Genomic DNA, 24094 nt, shown 5'->3' on the forward strand with positions numbered 1-24094 from the left:
TACTTTGAAATATCCTGCAGGTTTAATAAAGGACACAATGAAATACATCATCTGCACACAAAAAAATACACAAAGTGCAGACAAAAAAGTATTCTGTGAATACACCAAAGCTTTAAACTGTCTAAACAAGTACGAGTATAGATTTTGTATTTGGTGTGAGACTATAGCATAGAAAGTAATTTCCAATATGCATGAAGCCCTAACATTTTAAAATCACAATTACTACCAAGGAAATTTAAAACATAAATAAGACTCTCTTTTATTTACCAGTATATAATCAAAAACAGATAATTGTTTTAATTAAAAGATACATGTGTTTAACAAATGGTAAATACCAATTCCAAATTTTATAGATAAACCGCTATGTCAGTAGGGAAATAGATAAGGAAAATCCCAAAAGTTAACGCTGAACCCTGAAAGGTGTTATACTTTGCTAAGTAAAAATGGCCCACGTTGATGTGGAGAGTCTCAAACACCCCTCCCTGCCTGCTCCAGTTTAGCAGTAACTGGGGGGCATCAAGTACAGTGACATGGCTCAGAGGCGGTTTCCTGTGAGAACTCCCATGGTACAGAACTCAACAGTCTTGGTCCTTTATAATTTTTAACTCTTCCATCACTTCCTCCGTGACTTTAATTTTGGACCAGGTCTGTAAACGAGGACTTCAAAAGCCACTGGGATTATATGGTTGATTAAAAAAACAAAACAATTTCTATTAATAGTTCTACCTAATAAACTTAAAACCCTTCCAACCTATAAACATAAACCTTCACATTTTTTGTTATTGCCTTACTATTTGTTTTTGAAATCAATAAAAATGTGATAACCAAGAAAAGACAGTTAAACCTAAATCATAACGATAACAGATTCAGACAGAATGAATAATAATCTGTACTACTCAGTTTCTAGAATTGTCTGCCTGAACATGTGATTAAGTAATGCGGGTACGCCTGAACGCTGTTAAAGATGACGTGTGTTGATGCACCGTGTGTTACGCTGTCATACAATGGGAGCGGCTCAGAGCTCATGGCAGGGGGTGTAGTCAGTCCTGATGAGCCATGAGTGGATTTTCCAGTTGCAACTCTTGCTTCAAATATATATATGAAGAGATCATCTTCACAGTATTTACTCTGACTGTCAACCACTTTCATCAGATTTTCACTGAAGTATATACCATGTCCACATGTTAGATCTGAAAAACACACAAAGGCACACGCACAGTTCATGAGATCTCACGGCATCTTACAACATTTAATGAGCTGTCCTGTTACAAAGCTTTCAAATAAAAGATTTGCATCATTAACTGTTGAAATTGCTCTTATTTCTTATGTTTTTGGTTTTTTTAATAAGGGAAATAATAAAATTAATGCTACATTTGTCAAAAAATAAACAGCAACTAATGAAACCTCCATCGATCCATCCATTATCCAATCTGCTATATCCGAACTACAGGGTCACAGGGGTCTGCTGGAGCCAATTCCAGCCAACACAGGGCACAAGGCAGCCCACGGCAGGGCGCACACACGCACACACATACCAATCACACACTAGGGACAATTTAGAATCACCAATGCACCTAACCTGCATGTCTTTGGACTGTGGGAGGAAACCCATGCCGACACAGGGAGAACCTGGGAAGCGAACCCGAGTCTCCTAACTGCGAGGCAGCAGCACTACCACTGTGCCACCCCTAATGAAACCTACTTACATAATAATATATATATAAAAAAATCACAAGTACAGGTTATTTCTTTGTGTCTCCTGAATAGGAGTGCATTATCCACATGGAAAAGTTACAAAATTTAAAAAACTTTCTCGATAATAGGCAAGGAATAAAAATACTTCTTTTTATTAATATTAACGTGATAATTATTTTTTTTACCTTAATTTAGGTAGAGAAATATCATTAGACCAATGACTTTAAGGCAGCGATCTCCATCTCGGTTCCTTGAGGGCTGGAATGGCTGCTGGTTTTCATTCAAGCCACTTTCTTAATTAGTAGCCCATGACTGGCACAATTGGAGCCAACACTGTTATCTTGATTTTGGTCAACTTGCTTTTTAAGATTACAAAAACTAAATTGCTCACTTTTTTCTGTTAACCAACTGCTGGTTAAAAAACAAGTTTTAAACTGATGTTCTGGTTCAAAAAAAATTTGGCTTATGTTCTCAGAAAAAAGGAAAATGAACAACAGCAGAAGTACCTGATGTGCCCAAGTCAGTGCACTGCCAAGCTCCGATACACAGGCCTTAAACTCGGCTCCTGCAGGGCTGCAGTGGCATGCTGCAAACAATTATATAAAATGCCAATGCCTGATGTTAATGGTACACTTTATACAATGATATGTACGATATATCTGTTCCATTAGCAGGAGCAAGTGGCTACTAATTAAAAAGGTGGCTGGAAGGGAAACCTGTAGGTGAGGACTACCATGTGTTAAATTACTATTTAGTCACATTAATGTACACTATTAATACAAAATATAATATACAAATAATCAAAAATGATCTGTACAGTCATTAGCACACTCGTCTAATAAAAGTGAACTGGAGTGTTTAACTGAAACAAAGAAATGCAGTTCTGAAACCTCTTGTAATTTCTTTCATAAGCGTTTTGAGAAACTTGGGACTCTGTAGCACTAATTTAATTAATTTGTAGCCATGCAAGGGGTAAAGTAAATGCAGTTTTTCAACTTAAACAACAGGGTTGCTTATTCCTTGTAAATAAGAGAAGCCTACCTGCTTAATGATAGGCCTCAAAACACTGCGCCTATATTAACATATGAACTCGAAGCACCATTCTAAAATTTATCTAAGGCTGTGCTGTCTCGCCCCGGGCCTAGAAGGCTAAAATAGCTGTGGGCTTTTGTTGGAATAAAGTTTTCTTAATAAAAGGCCAGTTTTTGTTGTTAATGGAAGAGCTTATTTAATTCTGCTCCTGTTGCTAATCTGTGGTGTTAGAAATTCCTCTCAGTGTGTATTTGACATTTTCTTTGTAAAAATCAAAAGGTTTCATAGACTGGAGAAGATTAGAAGTTCTCCATTTATAAAGACCCAGCTCTCATTACATTGTATTATCTATTCAAGTATAGTAGAGACAAAAGAATTTTTCTTGGTAAAACTTGTTTTGGTTAGAGATCAATAAAAGGAGAGGGACATTTGTTGCAAAGTAAAGAGGTCCTGTGTGAGGCAGCTGGGGGTTATGCGGAGTTGCAGGATTGTTCAGAGTTTTGTTGTGTTACAACAAAAACAAGTAACTACCGACAGTAAACTGTAAACACTTATTTCATGTATTTCTACTAAAATTTGAGTGAAAGGTGAAACAAAGCTATGTCTCACACATCACCAAACCCAGCAGTACTCACAGTACATAATTCTTCATATAAAGTGCAAAACAGAACAATTGAAATGACCAATTATCTAGAATTACTTCAGTCATTAAGTACAGCTAACGGGGATGTTAGCAGAAGTCTGTCGATGCATTCACTATGCAAACAGTGCTCATCTACTCCTTATTTTTTTTCACACTTGGTTTCTTCAAACAGTTGTGCTGAAGGTAATCCACTGTACAGGACTGGAATGGTCTCTGGGTCACTTTTTCCTACAAATTCACACATGTGTGCGTATTTTTTAAGTGAATTTGGTCATAGATGGCACTTGCTTTACATCAAAAGATGCTCCACAAACAAACTCTGAGTTTTTTGTGACAGTCACTACCAGGAAATAGAATTCTAGCAGCTTCAGCAGTTCATGGTTCTTTTCCTCACTGTGATGATAGAAATACCAGGTATGTTTTAGGGTACTGAATAAAAACTATTTAAATTGTAAGCAACCTTAATCAAAATTGTAATCAAATTACTAGCAATAAAGGGTTAAAAAAAAAAAACAATCAGGAGGGCAGGTCACATGCCAGTACTGGATGGAAGACCAACATGTGCTGATCTAAGTGTGGAGATAAAATGAATACAGATGCATGACTTTTTCTTATTCCTGCACTTCATCTTTTCCCCTTTTATGTGGAGTCAATGTGCCACATCAATACTTCTCCGCACAGCAGGGTCCTACACCTCCCCACAATAAACCATTTAACTTTAAATCTTCTTTTACTTCTTCCACTTCAGCCTTCCTTGCTTTCTCTTCTCCTGTACTTCCTCTTCCATCACTCTTTTTCTCACATATGCATGGTTTCTCCTCAATACCCTACTTTCCAGTACTTTCTTAGATATCTCACCCACTTTTGTTGTACCTCCGACTGTCTCATTTCTTATGCTGTCCTTTTTCGTAACTCCACACATCCATCTCAACATTCTCGTTCCTGCTACATCTAACTTCTCCTGCGCGCCCTTTAATGCTCAGGTCTCAGCTCCATACATAGTCTTAACACCGTCTTAAAAACCTTACCTTTAACCGTCACCTTAATTAATCCTGTAGCATGGACACAATAAGACCATGTAAATGTTACTCAGAAATATCCAAGTCAATATTTTAACAATGGGACACCAGATAGCCTGTAAAACACCAGACGTACCATCCCGGTAGCAGCCCTGTGAATCAAGCGTTCTTTGTCACTGCCCTGTCCTCTTACCATCTGGCTGGGAGTACACTCTCTGGAATCCAGCCCTGCACACCAGACGGCAGAACTTCGCTGGTACACGCTGGTATAAAGTTTTTTCTTTCCCATCCATATTTTCTTTCTTCAAATCAAAATGAATTTTCAAAAGAGGATTTTCAATTTTTTCAATCTATTCAAGAAAAGCAAAACAAGAAACAAAAGGTTCTCTGTTAGTGTCAGCATGAATTTGGAAAATAAACAAATAGTTAAATAATTATTAAAAGAAATATTTAAACATGTTTTGGTTATATTACTTTTTAGGTAATGCACGAAAAAGAAAAAGCAGGATTGATACAAGAAAATGGAGAAGGGTTAATCAAAGCCAGGGAATAAGAAGGGGATGATGGAACAGAATGATGGTTAAGCATTAACATCGAGATTAAAAAAAATGTGTCAATCCTAAAAGATGGATGTGTGATCAGAGTTTGACACAAAATCTTACACCAGTAACAAACTACATCATTTCTAGTAGGATGGATTGTCAAACTCGTGACCAGAGAATGTCGGATTAGCTGAACGCGGAGCGACTTTTTAGCACAGTTTCATATTTTCAAAATATCCAATGCTGGTTCCGTTTTCTGATAGGTTATAATATGCTGCCTGACAAAGCTGGCGCTACATAAACACTTTCCTGGTATAGTTATTGTACAAGAAAATGCTAGATGTGAAACAAACAAACTTCTCTTCTGTTTTTGAGGCCGACAGATTAATGATCGGGGACATTTGTGTTGGGTCACCCGGTAGTGCTCATGATGCTGTTGTATTCACCACATCACGTTTGCACAGGTATTTGAAAATTTATGTCATGTCATAATAGTTTTCCCATTTCAGTTTTGCAAATTACTGCTTTGTTGAATCACCTGAAAAAGCACCTCAGATGGGCATGTAAAGTTTTTTGTGAATTTTTTTCAAAATCATGTGTTTCCATTACTGTTCTTTTGTTTTGCAATTTTAAAATGTGCATTATGGAAGTTAATGGATACGCAGCATCTGTTTTTAAATATTTCAGCATCAACTCAGTTCTAAAACCACCAGGATGACATGTGGTACTACTTATACTACAGAACAGGTAAATCACCTGAAGCTAAGCCTGTTTGGGCCTGGCCAGTACTTGGATGGGAGATAATGTAGGGCTGCTGCTGGAAGAGATGTTAGTGAGGTCAGCAGGGAGTGCTTACCCAGTGGTCTGTGTGTAGGTCCCAATGCCACAGTGCAGTGATGAGGACATGGTGTTGTAAAACTGGTGCCACCCTTCAGATGAGATGTAAAACTGAGGTTCTAACTTTCTGCGCTCAATAAATATGCAAAGGCATCTTTCAAAAAGAGTATACTGATGTCCTGGCTAAATTTCCCACCTTGTTTATTAAGGCCCACTAATCATTGCCCATCTTTAATTGGTTATCTCTCTCACCCTTTCACCACCTAGTCGCTAATGTCTGGTAAGTATACTGGCACAATACTGGCTACCATCCCATCATCCAAGTGGATGCTACACATTAGCAGTGGTTCAAGTGCCTTCCCACTGTCTATGTAAAGTGCTTTAATTACTTAAATAAAATAAGTCCCATATGACACCTTCAGAGTTTAAGTACCATATTGGCAAAATAAAATGTCCCATGTATAGGTCAGTGTCAGAAAACTGAGCTCATCTGACTTGGTGCCTCAGAAGTGAAACAGAGGGGTGATCAAACATAAGGAAACTAAAGAGTGGCACAACTAGGTGGAAAATCTGTGCATCTCTACAGAACCACAGGCAAGTCGGCTTGATATTGCTTTAGGGGGAGAATATGGACGGAGGGCTAGAAAATGGTCAAAAGTGATCAAAAGACCTCCAGGTCATCAGGTGGAAGTAAAAGAGAAATAAAAATGAAACAATAGATCTTCTGCTTCTCAAGAGAGGGGGGAAAAAAAAAAAAAACGTGTACCACAGAAACTGTGTTGGAACAACAGTCCTCTTTAAGTACTACTCAAGGCTCATGGGTGCAGGAACAACGGGAAATGCCTACGAGACTTCAACTCTGTTCTTGCTGTTACCAAAACAATTGGGACATGTAGGGGGAAGGGGGTCAAAAACCAGAGACAAAAGGGAAAAAATGAAAGGTAAATGCAGGTGGGTAGGCATGAGCCACTCTACCAGATACTTGTAGACAAAGTTCTAAAATGCAGACCAAAAAGTTTTGTTTCCAGTTAGTCCGTTTGTCTGTACTGTGCGTTAGACCTTATTCATCCTCCCCTTACCGTCCCCAAGATAATACTTTGGAAAAATTTGGCTAAAGTTGCCTCCCCTATTACAACAGGTTAAAACTTAAGTGTTTTGTGCAAATAAATTGTGAACATGTGTTTCCTACTTGTGTAAATAAGAATAATTACATATTTATTATGTTGGTTATTACAGAAGAGCAGTCTTATCAAGCAGATTGGCAAGTGGTTTTCATTTTTGGTGAAGGCTTATGAAGGTACAGTGGTGTGAAAAACTATTTGCCCCCTTCCTGATTTCTTATTCTTTTGCATGTTTGTCACACAAAATGTTTCTGATCATCAAACACATTTAACCATTAGTCAAATATAACACAAGTAAACACAAAATGCAGTTTTTAAATGATGTTTTTTATTATTTAGGGAGAAAAAAAATCCAAACCTACATGGCCCTGTGTGAAAAAGTAATTGCCCCTTGTTAAAAATAACCTAACTGTGGTGTATCACACCTGAGTTCAATTTCCATAGCCACCCCCAGGCCTGATTACTGCCACACCTGTTTCAATCAAGAAATCACTTAAATAGGAGCTGCCTGACACAGAGAAGTAGACCAAAGAACCTCAAAAGCTAGACATCATGCCAAGATTCAAAGAAATTCAGGGACAAATGAGAACAGAAGTCATTGAGATCTATCAGTCTGGTAAAGGTTATAAAGCCATTTCTAAAGCTTTGGGACTCCAGCGAACCACAGTGAGAGCCATTATCCACAAATGGCAAAAACATGGAACAGTGGTGAACCTTCCCAGGAGTGGCCGGCCGACCAAAATTACCCCAAGAGCGCAGAGGCGACTCATCCGAGAGGTCACAAAAGACCCCAGGACAACGTCTAAAGAACTGCAGGCCTCACTTGCCTCAATTAAGGTCAGTGTTCACGACTCCACCATAAGAAAGAGACTGGGCAAAAACGGCCTGCATGGCAGATTTCCAAGACGCAAACCACTGTTAAGCAAAAAGAACATTAGGGCTTGTCTCAATTTTGCTAAGAAACATCTCAATGATTGCCAAGACTTTTGGGAAAATACCTTGTGGACTGATGAGACAAAAGTTGAACTTTTGGAAGGCAAATGTCCCGTTACATCTGGCGTAAAAGGAACACAGCATTTCAGAAAAAGAACATCATACCAACAGTAAAATATGGTGGTGGTAGTGTGATGGTCTGGGGTTGTTTTGCTGCTTCAGGACCTGGAAGGCTTGCTGTGATAGAAGGAACCATGAATTCTACTGTCTACCAAAAAATCCTGAAGGAGAATGTCTGGCCATCTGTTCGTCAACTCAAGCTGAAGCGATCTTGGGTGCTGCAACAGGACAATGACCCAAAACACACCAGCAAATCCACCTCTCAATGGCTGAAGAAAAACAAAATGAAGACTTTGGAGTGGCCTAGTCAAAGTCCTGACCTGAATCCAATTGAGATGCTATGGCATGACCTTAAAAAGGTGGTTCATGCTAGAAAACCCTCAAATAAAGCTGAATTACAACAATTCTGCAAAGATGAGTGGACCAAAATTCTTCCAGAGCACTGTAAAAGACTCATTGCAAGTTATCGCAAACGCTTGATTGCAGTTATTGCTGCTAAGGGTGGCCCAACCAGTTATTAGGTTCAGGGGGCAATTACTTTTTCACACAGGGCCATGTAGGTTTGGATTTTTTTTCCTCCCTAAATAATAAAAACCATCATTTTAAAACTGCACTTTGTGTTTACTTGTGTTATATTTGACTAATGGTTAAATGTGTTTGATGGTCAGAAACATTGTGTGTGACAAACATGCAAAAGAATAAGAAATCAGGAAGGGGGCAAATAGTTTTTCACACCACTGTATGTATGTTTTGTCACCGTTTTTAATTTAACTTTTGGCTATATGAGTTGATCATCATATTGCTTTACTAGAAAAATGTTAACTACCCGAGTGCTAGCCAGCACAGCTTTATCGAATACAGGATTGAGAGTGATCAGAATACAAATAATGTATAAGTATACTGTATGGAGAAAACTTTCTTTAAGTACTGTATCAGATTGTTTCACTTTCTTAGCCCATCTATATTCTTAACTCCAGCTGCATGGTCTCCATAATAACCAAGAGCAGCAAAGAAATAAGTCATGTATTGAACTTCTTTATATTATATAAACATCAAACCCTACATGCAAGCAAGTTAAAATGATTAAAATTAGCTTCCGGACAGAAATGAAACATGAACAGAGCAAAATGTCAAGCAGCAAAATCAACAAATATCTTCAGAGAAGTTCAGTACAGTATTTTTCAATCCAAAATTATTGCTTCACAAACGTGGTATATACCCATTTGCAACATGTTCTAAAAAATAAGCACTTTCCATAAATATAAAAAATATCTTGCCTTTACAATGGATGGTATTGGCCAAGACAGTTGTCCAGTATTGATCTGCACATTGTGTGTTTCTGTCATGTGTCTGAAAAGGGGTCTGGAAATAATCGTTTTAGCACATACAGCATTCCTGGTGCTACTTTTCACATGTTTAGAATATATTTTTCATTTACTTCTGTTAGTTCTCATATAAATACAGATATAAATCAAAACAAATCAGCCAAGTGGCACGAAAAGTTCACTGATTTGGTTTGTCTGGAGGAAACCGCATAGGAAGACTAAGTGCCGAGCTATCAAACACAGTATCTTCTTTAACAAATGCAGAGTCTAATAACATTGTGTTTTTTTATTCAAAAATTAATTTATAGCAAATACTTTAGAACACACTTTCACATGGTAAATGAATATATACTGTAGCGGGTTTGTGAAGAAACAACTTTAACTTGAAAAATACCAAACTTAATCTTTTAATGCAGATTTCAATTTGCTCTCATTTTGCCATCACCCCTTGTTACGCTATCCATATATTATGTTGTCATTATATTTTAATTCTCTCTGTTCATTTGTTTTGTCAGTTTATAATGCTACAGTTGGTATGTAGATGGAGAACAACAAGAAAAAGAAGAATGGGATTAAAGAAGTATGACAGCTCATATCACTGGTACCTCTGTTTCATTATTGTTTTAGATTAGAAATGTGTTATTTTATAAAGCAGAATGGTCAAATAAACCTGTATATTCTTATAATATTGACAATTAAAATAAAACATCCTACTATCAAAATAGACCTGTACCTTGAGAACTTTTAGATTTGCCCTCTTAAACGTTTGCATTCGTTCTTTAAAATCTGCAGTGATTTCATCTACTTGTATCATTTTATAAGGTTCATTATTTAAGATCTTCCTCATCTTCTTCAAATCTTGGTCAAGCAAAGCTAATTGCAATAAAATAGAAAAAATGTTAATAAATCTCAATCCTCCTGAATCCATTCATATTTTTTAAAAATATGTTGTACATGATATAATGAAATAAAATACATATCCATACACAATACAAAATAATAAAATACCTTTAGAAAAAATATCTATGCATGTTTGACTAAAGGTCATTCCAGTTTAACATAAAAGTTAAAACTAAAGGATATGTCTGGTATCTGGATATATCTGAGAGACTGCTTTGGAACAACAGACTGGGATATCCTGCTGGGGTCACATAGTGAGAACATTGAAGAGGCTGTTGACTGCACAACTGATTACATCAACTTCTGTATGGACATTGTAGTTCCAGTAAGAACAGTACGCTGCTATGCTAACAACAAGCCATGGATTACAAGTGACATCAAGGGCCTTTTGAACCAGAAGAAAAGGGCTTTTAAAGGTGTGATCAGCATGAGCTCAAGCGCGTGCAGAAGGAACTCCGAGTCCAGCTCAGGGTGGCGAAAGAGCAGTACAGGAGAAAGCTGGAGCAGAAGTTGCAGAATAACAGCATGAAGGAAGTGTGGGATGGGATGAAGATTATCACTGGCTGCAGCTCGAAGCGGGGTGCCGCCATCGAGACAGACGTGGAGAGAGCAAACCAAATGAACAACTTCTTTAATAGGTTTGATCACAGTAACCCACTCTCTCCTCGGAGTACTGCATCCTCCAACCATCCTTCTGCTGATACCAGCATAGGTGAGACATCCCCACCCACAATTACAGCAGCCCATGTGAGCAGAGAGCTGAAAGACTTCGTGCCAGCAAAGCAGCGGGTCCAGATGGTGTATCGCCACGATTGCTTAAGGCCTGTGCGTCGGAACTGGGGAGTCCTCTACAGCGCATCTTCAACCTGAGCCTGGAACAGGGGAGAGTCCCAAGGCTTTGGAAAACATCTTGTATCAACCCAGTCCCAAAGGTATCACGTCCTAGTGAGCTGAATGACTTCCGGCCTGTTGCTCTGACGTCACATCTGATGAAGACCATGGAGCGGCTGCTGCTTCACCACCTGAGGCCACAGGTCTGCCACGCCCTCGACCCTCTGCAGTTCGCATACCAGGAGAAGGTGGGAGCGGAGGATGCCATCATCTATATGCTACACCGATCCCTCTCCCACTTGGACAGAGGCAGTGGTGCTGTAAGAATTATGTTTTTGGACTTCTCTAGTACCTTCAACACCATCCAACCTCTGGTCCTTAGAGACAAGATGACTGAGATGGGAGTAGATTCACACCTGGTGGCATGGATCGTGGACTATCTTACAGACAGACCTCAATATGTGCGTGTTGGGAACTGCAGGTCTGACATTGTGTCAGCAACACAGGAGCGCCGCAGGGGACTGTACTTTCTCTTGTCCTGTTCAATCTATATACATCAGACTTCCAATATGACTCGGAGTCCTGCCACGTGCAAATGTTCGCTGATGACACTGCTATTGTGGGCTGCATCAGGAGTGGGCAGGAGGAAGAGTACAGGAAGCTAATCAAGGACTTTGTTAAATGGTGCGACTCAAACCACTTACACCTGAACACCAGCAAGACCAAGGAGCTGGTGGTGGATTTTAGGAGGCCCAGGCCCCTCATGGACCCTGTGATCATCAGAGGTGACTGTGTGCAGAGGGTGCAGACCTATAAATATCTGGGAGTGCAGCTAGATGACAAATTGGACTGGACTGCCAATACTGATGCTCTGTGTAAGAAAGGTCAGAGCCACCTATACTTTCTTAGAAGGTTGGCGTCCTTCAACATCTGCAATAAGATGCTGCAGATGTTCTACCAGACGGTTGTGGCGAGTGCCCTCTTCTACGCGGTGGTGTGCTGGGGAGGCAGCATAAAGATGAAAGACACCTCACGCCTGGACAAACTTGTTAAGAAGGCAGGCTCTATTGTAGGAGTAAAGTTGGACAGTTTAACATCTCTGGAAGAGCGACGGGCATTAAGCAAACTCCTGTCAATCATGAAGAATCCACTGAACAGTGTCATTTCCAGGCAGAGGAGTAGCTTCAGTAACAGACTTCTGTTACTGTCTTGCTCCACTGACAGACTGAGGAGATCGTTCCTCCCCCACACTATGCAACTCTTCAATTCCACCCGGGGGAGTAAATGCTAACATTACTCAAAGTTATTGTCTGCTTTTACATGCATTTTTATTACTATTTAATTTAATATTGTTTTTTATATCAGTATACTGCTGCTGGATTATGTGAATTTCCCCTTGGGATTAATAAAGTATCTATCTATCTATCTATCTATCTATCTGGTAATTCTAAAGCTAAAAGCTATTTCTCCAAAATAACAGCTTGCAGTCACTTGGATCAGATATTCGCTTTGTTCATTAGCATTTAGTACATTTACTATACAGCATGTCTTACCAAGAGAGCTAGAATGAACTGCAATGGGATAAGAGACTAAACATCAAATAAAACCAAAAAAACTGCCAAAAATATTCAGTTTGAGCTTGAAATATTTATGAGTATAGATTTATGTCAAGATTATATGCATGTTTAACAAATTCTTATCCAATACATTTTCCATTCCTATATCCATTTTCAAACTTGCTTAATTCACTTATGTGGTGACAGAGGCTAAAGTCTTTTATAATACAACGGCACAAACCACCCTTGGACTGGGCACTAGTCTATCACGGGTTACAATTTCACTCTTCTTCTTCTTCTTATGTGCCTTCTTCGATCTGATGGCTGAAGACCATGGCTTTCAACTTTCCCTTATTTCCTCCTTCATTTTTGACCATTATTTGTTCTGTGCTGACCTTTGTTTATTTTATGGATGTCACAATACCAGAATGTTTGTATTCAATACCAATAACAGGGACATTTCATTTCAATAACACAGCAAAAAGAACAATCAACAGCTAAATTCAGCAGCTTTATATTAAAAGTACCTCCATTAATCAAGTGAATAATATTGCATTTTATTATGTAATAGAATTTAAATATAAATACGAATACTAAAAGCAGCTTTAAAATAGTGATATTGAATATAAACTGGACCGAGAATGTAACTGGTGGACTGCATTACGATTACCAGAATACCTTTCAATTATATGACATGTGCTTTCCCTAACAGTAACTAAGACTACCTACTGCAGTGTCATGGCTGGAGTTGTCATCATGCTTTAGAGTCATACAAGACTTGGTAATCAGTAACAATTTTTTTCGCTAATTAAAAATTAATTTTTAAATAAAATTAACAATGACAAGGTAAACAACTTACAGCTGTTAGTAACGTGTGACGAATTTGTTTTATCTCAATAGCATCCCTAGAGGAATCACCGCTATTTATCAAAATGGTTGTCCACCTTTATTGCCCAGTCACCCTAGTTGTCCAAGACCTGGAACATCATACCTAAAAAATGGGACATGCTAGACGAAAACAGCTTTCAGATTTGAAGTCGGTAAGTGAAATTTGTTCAAGTACAGATAAAAGAATCCCATTAGCAAAATGCTTGTTGGCCAGTGTTATGAAGGGAGTTAGTACAGTGGATCAAGACTGTTACTTTAAAATTAGTTCATTAAAACACAGGGACACAGTTGGAAACTTGTTAAGGGTAAATTTCACACAAACATTACAAAGTTCTTCCTTACACAAAGAACCAGAGAAACTTGGAATAAGTTACCAAGTAGCGTGGTAGACAGTAAGACTTTATGGACTTTCAGAACTGGACTTGATGTTTTTTTAGAAGAAATAAGTGGATAGGACTGGCGAGCTTTGTTGGGCTGAATGGCCTGTTCTCGTCTAGATTGCTCTAATGTTCTAATACATTCGTCACATTTTAGGAGTTAAACTAATGAACATTAGACTGGCTTAAAGAAACGAATGAACGTCACAAATTTTGTTTTTGCATATTCATATTTAGCAATGAAGTATGCCATTTTACCCATTATGCTAACTAATGCAATTCCAGTGCTTTTTTGCTCTGCAGTACTAAATAAATTTTATTTTGGTATTAGAAAATGGAGCAGCTCATTTTATTGCTAGCATAAACAGCTAAATAGCCACTTTGTTTAAAGCATGCTTCAATTTTTACTTGCGTTGCAGGCGTGCAGTATTCACCCACATGACACAGTACTATATGCATAAATGCAGGTGGGTGCCAGGTTTCTCTTGCAAACCTAAACTGTATAAACTGGTTAGAAAATGAATGGACAGCGATCTACAGATGTGCAATCAGAGAATAAATGTGAAGTCTCACATTCCTTTATTGGAATTATGTAGGGCAATGTATTAAAATGTGATTCATCTCTCCATCATTTCATCTCCCCGCTTACAAATTTGTAAAACTAGAAGTTAAACGGTTACAGCTCGCATCTGATTGGTCACATCATGTCTCTCTCAAGATACTGCAGATGTCCAAGAAGGAAAACAAACATCCTGGCTGGGAAGGGGGATGATTTCTTACGTAGATAGGGAGCCAGATTGGAGGGACAGATGGGTTGACTGGCTGGATGAAGAAACAACCTTATGCCCAGCTGGAATAATATGATGGTTGGACTAGCGGAATCCTGAAGTTGGGAGCAGTTCCATTTCCCATACGGCAGATGGCAGTGGTGCTCTTGTGGTGGTCCAGTTAGGACACCTGCAGAGGTGCTTGGGACTTGGAGTCCGGAAGTGCAACTTTGTCAGAATCCCTGGGTACCAGCAGAGGGTGCTGTTGGAGAGCCCTCCCTACTTTCCATACAACCTAGAAGTGTTTCCAAGTGGAGACCCTGTGGCACCGGAGGTATTCCTGGGTCTGGCTTAAACACCCTCAACTGGAGGACAGAAGGAGGAAGAATTTGTTTGATTTATTGGTATTGTGTCTGATCTTTGAAAGGGTGGTCATTGTAAGGGTGCTTTGGGTGAATAAAGATCTTATTTTATTCCAGTGTCATTTTGGGCATTATTTTGTCTGAAATTTGGGGCTCAGGGTGCTCCCCTGGTAGTTACAGCACACACAAATCTATTTCTGAACTAACTCCATAATGGCATTAAAGTGGAAATAATGAAATCCTACGTTTGTGTTTGTGTGTGTGCACTTTGGCTTTTTCTTTTAAATAATAATCAAAATTCCTAAAATCATATGCTAAAATTCTCCAGTCTTGGACACAAAAGTATTTACAGACAGGACCTCTGTCATTTTTCTTTTTGACAAGTATTAATATAGTGCTGTATCATCACCACTGTGAGCCATTTTCTTATGTAGCTTTTACTCATGTTTTTCTTACTTATTACTGTGCCTTACATAGTAATTGTGTCCTTGCAGTTATACACAAGTGCATTACTGTTTTTCACTAATACAGTAAAAAAGCTAGTAGGCCTACAGTTACGTTTTCGAAATTGTGGTATTAAATTCGTACTGAAGTATTGGTTCTTGTGACATCTCTATTTAACATCATTACATCACATTCTTCTTTGTTTTCCTTTCTCTGGTTCCATCTATTCTTCATTTACATTACACTCACTCTCGCACACACATGTATTTGGGTAGAAAACACAAGTATCCACAGAACAAATCATATCACTAGGAAAACATGCTGAAAGTGACAAAGATGGAGTTCAAATCCCATAAAGGCATCAGAATTAACCATTATACCACCATGCCACACCAGAGACTCATCACAAAGATACACAGTGGTTTTTTTTAGCTCTACTATTACCAAAAAAAATCTGGGTTCACTTATCACTTCTCTCCAGCATACATACCTCTATTTGAGAGTTAGTGGAAGCTAGCTTTCTGAAAATATACTTTATTTGCTTGTATTTATTTTCCCCAAAGTTTTTAGACAAATTAACTGTTTTTTTAACACTCCCTATGTATACAGGGAGTGCAGAATTATTAAGCAAGTTGTATTTTTGAGGATTAATTTTAATATGGAACAAACACAGTGCTATCAGTCAATCCAAAATGTTAATAAACCTGAAACCTGAATGTTTCACAACGGAAATGTGAGTGTGAACATCATCAGGGGAATACATATGTGCGTACAATTATTAGGCAACTATTAGTGTGCAGATTTATTATGCAACTAAAGGAAAAATGAAAATTTTCCCATCTCACTTGTTTATTTTCATCTTTTATAGTGAGAATAATAAACAAACACCTCAAAATTTACAAATAAACATCTCTGACATTTCAAAAAAAATAAATCAATCAATCAATGACCAATATAGCCACCCTTCTTTCCAATAACAGTCATAAGCCTTTCCATTCATGGAGTCTGTCAGTTTCTTGATCTGTTGACGATCAGCTTTTTGTGGAGCAGTGACTACAGCCTCCCAGACACTCTTCAGAGAGGTGTATTGTTTTTCTCCCCCGTAAATCTAGCGTTTAAGAAGTGCCCACAAGTTCTCGATAGGGTTTAGGTCAGATGAGGAAGGGGGGCCATGTCATTATTCCTTCATCTTTAAGGCCTTTACTGGCTGGCCACGCAGTGGAGAACTTCGATGCAAGTGATGGAGCATTGGCCTGCATAAAAATCATGGTCTTTTTCCTGTATCACTGTTTGAAGAAAGTGTCTTCGAAAAACTAGCAGTAGGTTTGGGAGTTGATTTTGAGTTCATCTTCAATGCAAAAGGTCCAACTAGCTCATCTTTAAAAATACCAGCTCATACCAGTACCCCACCTCCACGTTGGAGTGGAGCTCTGTGCCCATTACTGATCCACAGGTCCATCCATCTGGTCCATCAAGAGTCACTCTCATCTCATCGGTCCATAAAACCTTTGAAAAAAATCTGTCTTCAGATATTTCTTGGCCCAGTTTTGACGTTTCAACTTATGTTTCTTGTTCAGTGGTGGTTGGGTTTCAGCCCTCCTTACCTTGGCCATGTCTTTGAGCACTGAACACCTTGTACTTCTGGGCACTCCAGGTAGGTTGCAGCTCTGGAATATGAAAGTACTGGAGGATAATGGGTTCCTGGTAGCTTCACGTTTGATTCTTCTCAAATCTTTGGCAGCTAATTTGCGTCTTTTGTTCTCAACACGTTTCTTGCGACCCTGTTGACTATTTGCAACAAAATGTTTGATGGTTCTGTGATCACACACCAATATCTTAGCAATTCCAAAAGTGCTGCATCCCTCTGAAAGACTTTTTACAATTTTTGACTTTTCAGAGTCAGTTAAATCTCTTTTTTGGCCCATTTTGCCTGAGGAAAACTAGCTGCCTAATAATTCTGCACACCTTGATATAGGGTGTTGATCTCCTTAGGCCACACCCTCCCTCATTACACAAATACACATCACCTGACGTGCTTAAATCCAATAAGCATTCAAGTTAATACAGCTTGGAGTTGGAATATACGCATTAAAAATGATGATATGGTCAAAATACTCACTTGCCTAATAATTGTGCACACAGTATATCAAACAACAAAAATGATGAAATGTTCAAAATTAAATTCCTGCCCTTTTCTCTACAGAGACAATCCAAGAAGGAAAGACTAGTTGCTAACTGCATACACTTGTTGCTATGTGCATTTATCCACCTCATATTTGTCACTGCTAATAATCTTAATAATTATATTCACATTTTAATTGGTTTTCAGTAATTGTGGGATTTTTTTGTTTGTTTATGACCCTCCACCTCCTTCATTTCATAACATGTAACCCTGAACTGGACAACTGGGTTAGAAAATGGCCGGATTAACTAAAAGAACAATGGGGGTCTTGAACAATTGATGCCAACCTCATTAAACTTGTACTTACCCTGTCTTTCAATTTCATACTTCCTTCCACTTTCAGATTCTTCCGCTGTCATTGCTGAAAATGAAATATTGAATGTATGCCCATTTGCTTCGATTTTCTCAGAAGTATTTCCCGATAAATAAGCTTTTTCTAAACTGCAACTATTATCTGCTACAGCTGGACAGTCAGTGCAATGCCACTGAACCAACGCCCCCTGTAGGTGCTCTTCTGCTTCCTCTGCATATAATTTGTGCACACGACAGCAAATTGACTCTGTTGCTAGAGCTGCTGCAAATAATGCAGATTGCTGTCCTGTAATTTCTAAAGTTGCTTTCCCATTTCTTAAAACTTCTTTAAGGGATACACTGTAAAAATTCTGAATGACTGAAAGGTCACGATGATCCTCGTCTCCAAAGTAATAAATGTGCTTATCTTGAATAATGCACTTCTCTTGAATCATTAACATCTTTTCAAACCAATTTTTCGCTTCCATAATCGCTTCCTTTGTTTTTCCTTGAAATGCAATAAATGGCACTGATGGCAAATGATTGTAGTTTTCTACAAAAGGGGAAAAAATCAAAATACTATAATATTTTGTAAGTTTATACAGTAGGCTGTATTATACAGAATATAATAAAATGTGTATTTTTAGGCAAGATCAACAGTTTCAAAATTAAAGGTAATCATACATTTGCTACGGCATAAATAAGTAATAGAACCTTTAAATGTTTTATTCAAAATAAACAAAGAAAGCTATCATACCATGTACTCACAATATATTTGGTTTTTAGGTATACGGATTATTATAAAAGTTTCAGCTGATTTAAATCTAAATCCCACAGTATACATTACACCTAACAGCTAATTATTTATTTACAACAACAAACGATTTTCTAAATTTTACTCCAGTTCTTTTGAAGGAATACAACATTCTCAAATGAACCCCAAACTATATCAAGATAACTTTCCAGCAGAGAAATACTTTAAATACATTCTCACTTCCATCACAAATAACGTTTCAGTGCTCAACAGTGACTGCTTACCATAGATGTGGGACTGATGCTGCCATTCATCTTTTTTTTTAAAAATCCATTCAACAACCTGTAAAACATGTACACAAGTTGTCAAACCAAAAACAGAAGATGGACCACATCACAGAGAATTTTTGTTACAGGACTGCAGTTTTTAGAAAAGATGTTGAGTGACATACTCAAAAAAGCTTAGAAAAACAATGCACCCTACACCTTACTTTTCAAGCAGCCTGATAACTGGTCACAATTGCACTCAACTTTGTTAGTTTAATTGATTCATCCTGAACTGTTAACACAGCCAATTCCTTTCTCAGGCACTCAATGACATTGCTCTAAAAGGTACGCTCTATACACAATAAATACAAACTAATTAGTTTCTTTGGTGCTTGGTCAACCTCTTGGTAACGTGATGGATGTTGTTTAGAACATAAAAGTGAGAATTTCACTGTACTCTGCACACATGACAACAGTGACCCTGTAGTGACCCTATAAACTTACAATAACTCAATAGTTTTGTGTAGGATGATCTCTAATTAAAAGAAACTACTGAAATTCAACATATCAACCTATCATATATCTAATGTAAAGTGATAAAATGAGAAGATAAATGTTTGATTTTATTTTGACCACAGAAGGGAAATTGTCATGGTACTTAAATACAGCATCAAGGAACATTTTGCTCAGACTATATAACACACTAGTGAGACCTCACCTCTGGTTACCACACTATAAGACAGACACAGTAACAATTGAAGCTGTGCAGAGGAGAGCAACTAAGTGCATCCCAGGACTTGTTATACTTTAAAAGAGTCAGAGAATCAAACCTGCTTAGTCTCAAGCAAAGGAGGCTGCATGGGAACCTAATTCAGGTTTTTAAAATCCTCAAAGGCACTGATAAAGTAGATCAAGCAGAATTCTTCCAACTTGTGAATTACATACCTGAGGACACGACTGGATATTAGGTGAAGTGCAATTAGGAATGAAGCCAGAAGGAACTTCTTTACACAAAGAGTTGTGAGCATCTGCAACACACTACTGTGACATGTAGCTGAAACAGAAGGCTTCACAAACTTGAACTATCTGGAGGAGATATTAGGACAGCTTAGCTATTAGCCTAACAGCCAAGCTTGATGGACTGATGGGTCTACACTCACTTGTCAACTTTATGTATTTATGCAACTTTTCTAAGACAACGTGCCATTCTGTACTTTTTATGAGGACCCCCATCTTATAGTTTTCAGACATCTGTTTCTGTTATCAAAAAAAAATTATGGGAACCTCTACATTAATCAAAGAACACAAACCAAAAAGTAACACATGCAGACCTGATAAAATTAAAGCATTTTCATTTTATTAGCTGTAGTAATTATGCTATTCTATACAGAGCACTACACATCCAGCCATTTACTCAACATATTTAGAATTTACACCCAAAACAAAAGTATATTACCTCAAATATTTCTCTGTCTCCTGGATAAAGTACAAAGTTCACAGTGAGATTTGTCCCTTTATACGTGTTAGCAAAAGTGTAAATTTGGTCGATTATTACTCTTGCAACAATTTCTTTAGGAAAATGTAGAAGGCCACTTCCGATTGCTGGGAATGAGATGGATTTCATCTTCTCATCACTTGCTGCTTGTAGACAAGTCTTTACAACATTAGCTAAAGCCTGAGTAAAGAAAAAAAAAATCTTTATTAGTTATGCATTACAATTGTGTTTGTAAAGAACTACAAGCCATTCTTCACTAACACTGACACACAAGTGTATACTGAAAGGCATTTCTTGCATGTATTACAAAAGTGAAAGAGTTATTATTTTATGGTCCTTGAATACAGATATTGCATGTAATGCCTAAACTTGAGGTGACTGTTAATTACTTTCATAATTTACAAATGTTATTATCAAGTGAGCAATTAGAAAACACTGAGGTGTCACTGGTAAACACAGTTATAAATACTCACTGCCTTATATAAAAATAGCTTTTCATATAATGTTCTCCAAGTATTCTCCCCGATTTACCAACATGCCCAATATATAAATTTCTTGCTTTTTTTTCTCTTACAAAACCAAGTATAACTGTTGTGCTTCTAGAACAGTGGATCAGTAGTGAAGCTGTACCAAAGCATATCAGTATCACACATCACATCCATATTTAAAACAAACATTTTAGTATTGTATAAATGTTCTTTGTATTACTGTTTTGAAATTTATAAGCCAATATAATAATGCGGCTATCTGCATTTTCTAATATACATTACGATTATGTTAGTTTCACAGATTTAAATACGTTTTAGACATTGCTATGAGAAATTAAACATCCCCCTGTAATTCTCAAATTGTAAATTCACTGTTTTTCATCCAAACCCTGCATATTTCATTCTCCCCACCTAAAGGCTTCATTTATAAATCTTGCATACACATAAAAAGAGGCCTGAAATGTGTGTAAGCAACTTCCCATGCAAACATTGAGATTTACTGTATAAAAGAAAACAGGAGAACCTGTATATTTACAGCAACTCTGACTCATGTGTACAGGACATTTCTGAGAAACTGGGACACGATCAAGTAAGGAAATTCTGCCAAACCTGATAAATGACGACTCACATATATAATAAATACACATTACAAAGCTGTTATTATAATGTGCGTTAATGTGACAAATACATTACACCTCAAAGATGATGAAGGACATTTACAGACTTTATCTTAGTTCCTATAGAAGTGGACCAATACCATGTATTTCCACTGAAGTTCTTTTATCTATTAGTTTCCCTCGACTATCTGTTGTCACTTATCAGGGAACTGGCAGACAGGTCAGGAATATCACAGCTAAGCTTCACTCCATTGTGCCTGCCGTGCTGGAAGTCATTAACCGACCAGAAAAGCACTACATGCAGGTTTTGTATGGTGTGGGTGCACATACATAAAACTGAACATGTTTTTGCAAACATAAAAAGGCAATTTGCAGTGGTGTCTAGCTCTCCTAACATAACCTGAGCCATTCACTGTAGTCATATTGCAATAAGGGCACCTAGCAAGAATAAAGCTAATTTTGTTAACAATGAGCAGTGAAAATCTTTTAATGGACAAGTCAACTATGATGTCATGATGTGTCTGGCAAACATCATGTCTCTAGTGGCCTGTATCAGCCAGCTGATTCATTTATTTTGAGGCAAAGTAGTTTTGGCCGAAGTCATGGTACTGTACATGGTGAAGAATGGCTTACTGGCAAGGTAACTGTCTGAACCCTCAGTTTTTCATATGATCTGTACTATTCATTGTAACAGTAATCACAAAATTACATGAGCTAGGCGATAATGGCTACACTATTCCCAGACCCCAAAAGCATAGAGGAGGGGCACTACAATGTCGCATATGATTTTGTGCTCTCAGTTGCAGAGCACAGCCAGGTACTCTCGAATGAAGGTGGCAGGGTATCGACTCGTCAGGAGGAAGGCTGCTCTACTGGCCAATAAAGTTCTGCAGTAATGAGACTGCCTTATATATGAGGTCAATTAGCATGCTCTATATATGGATGTTTCAGTGTGGCATTCAAGCATGTTCACATGCACATATACTTACAAGGGGACTGTGATTTACAAACAATAAATTACATAGAAATTTGTGTACACAAGCTTTTATAAATCTGACTTTTTTTTTGGACTACGCATTTTCCCGTTTTTTTTTTTGGTGTGCATATATTTTCATGCTCTAATCTATGAGAAGTTTTATAAATTAGGCCCTGGCCTCCAGGTTTTTATGTAAAGATCTGGCAGAAATTATCCCATTCAAAGCAAAGGGCATGGGATGGTACCATTTACAGTTTCATCTAGGGAAGCTAAAATGCCAAAGCTGGTCCTTCCTCCAGGAGTGATTTGTGCTTTTCTACACTGTGGTAAATGGAAAGGTGGCAAGCACTATTACCATACAGGTCCAGAGTCCTGCATTCAAAACCTGGCTTGGGCAACGCCAGTGTGAAGCATCCATTTTCTCCTATCTCTGTGTTTTTTTTTTCTTCTCCTTTCTCTGGGCAGCCTGGATTCCTTCCACATACCAAAGATGCAAACACTAGTTTCATTTGCAACTGTAAATTGCTTCAGTATTATTGAGTGTGGGTGCCTGTGAACAAGGCAGGGCACAATGGCACAAGGCTGGTGCTAACACCTTATGACCCTGAACTAGATAAGATGGTTGGTAAGTAGACAAATAGTCATTATTATAAACAATACATGATATAGAAAAAAATGAAAATGTTAATAATATAAGCTAGGGCTATTGTTTAAAAAGTGGTGTTATGAAGCCATTTAAAAAAATTATGGTATAAAATAACCAGGTGATGGAACATTTTATCACTCTATATCATAATCAGCCTGAGTTCCATCTAGAGGAAAATATCAAATTTGGACCAAATTATTGACATCAGACCTCACTTTGTCAGTCAGTTTACTCCCTTCACTAAAAATCCATGAAGTGTTACATTATCCAAATATCAACACTGTTAAACTATATTTGTAAAATGCTTTCTGAGCAACCTACACTGTTAACGTAATAATTATTTTGTTTCCCTACATTTATGAACTGTGACAATCATGGAAAATTGCCATAATAAAGATTTAGCCACTAAAGCAAAATTAACCGTATTAATTTTTAAGAGCTAACAAGTCATCTGTAATTACTGAATTTTGAAACTCCATGAAAAACTGGAGATCATGCTTCTTGGACAGTAATATCTGCCTCATAAGAAAATTTGTACGAAACAGCACATATTATTGATTATACACAGAATAGAGTTTTTTAGACATTTCAATACATCACATATATGGAATTGTGCTCTAGCTGGCCATGTCTGCGCCCCTGAGCTGTTTCTAAACAAAACTCGTCTAAAAAGAATCCATTCAAAGAAAATCTTGTTTTGGGCCCATTTTCCCTGACTAGACAGTGGCCATTGAAGCTTTCTCCATATTAGTTTGGATACTTTACCTCTTCAGATTTTTTTCCAATCCACGATGTGCAAATAACATGGTACACTGCTTTACAATTCATGTTAAAAGCATCTGTCCTTAAAATATCTTTACTTATTTTATGTGCACGGTATATATCCTTTTGAAGCTGTCCTCCAGCTTCCATGAGAATGGCTCTTGATATTTCTCCTTGTTTCAGATCACGATCACTGGATATGGTATTCACTATAACATCTGCCTA

At 37.7% G+C, this 24094-nt stretch overlaps 1 protein-coding gene and 1 long non-coding RNA gene across 3 annotated transcripts in view; one reads left to right on the top strand and one right to left on the bottom strand.

Moving 5' to 3' along the window:
* The window catches only part of parp9 (poly(ADP-ribose) polymerase family member 9), a 43468-nt gene continuing 19374 nt past the window's right edge, over positions 1-24094 (bottom strand). For both annotated transcript variants that reach the window (XM_039757297.1, XM_039757296.1), the window contains exons 4-10: positions 23873-24091; positions 20342-20560; positions 18904-18961; positions 17882-18418; positions 10001-10140; positions 4583-4739; positions 1-1190 (exon numbers count right to left, since the gene is read on the bottom strand). In XM_039757297.1, coding sequence (XP_039613231.1) covers positions 904-1190; positions 4583-4739; positions 10001-10140; positions 17882-18418; positions 18904-18961; positions 20342-20560; positions 23873-24091 — 1617 coding nt within the window. In that variant the 3' untranslated portion in view covers positions 1-903. The remainder of the gene's footprint in view (positions 1191-4582; positions 4740-10000; positions 10141-17881; positions 18419-18903; positions 18962-20341; positions 20561-23872; positions 24092-24094) is intronic.
* LOC120531678 lies at positions 13244-14692 on the top strand. Its single transcript, XR_005634136.1, has 3 exons — positions 13244-13335; positions 13455-13594; positions 14538-14692. It is a non-coding gene; the product is annotated as an uncharacterized LOC120531678 (long non-coding RNA).

This window comes from Polypterus senegalus, chromosome 6 (assembly GCF_016835505.1).
Source record: "Polypterus senegalus isolate Bchr_013 chromosome 6, ASM1683550v1, whole genome shotgun sequence".
NCBI lineage: Eukaryota > Metazoa > Chordata > Cladistia > Polypteriformes > Polypteridae > Polypterus > Polypterus senegalus.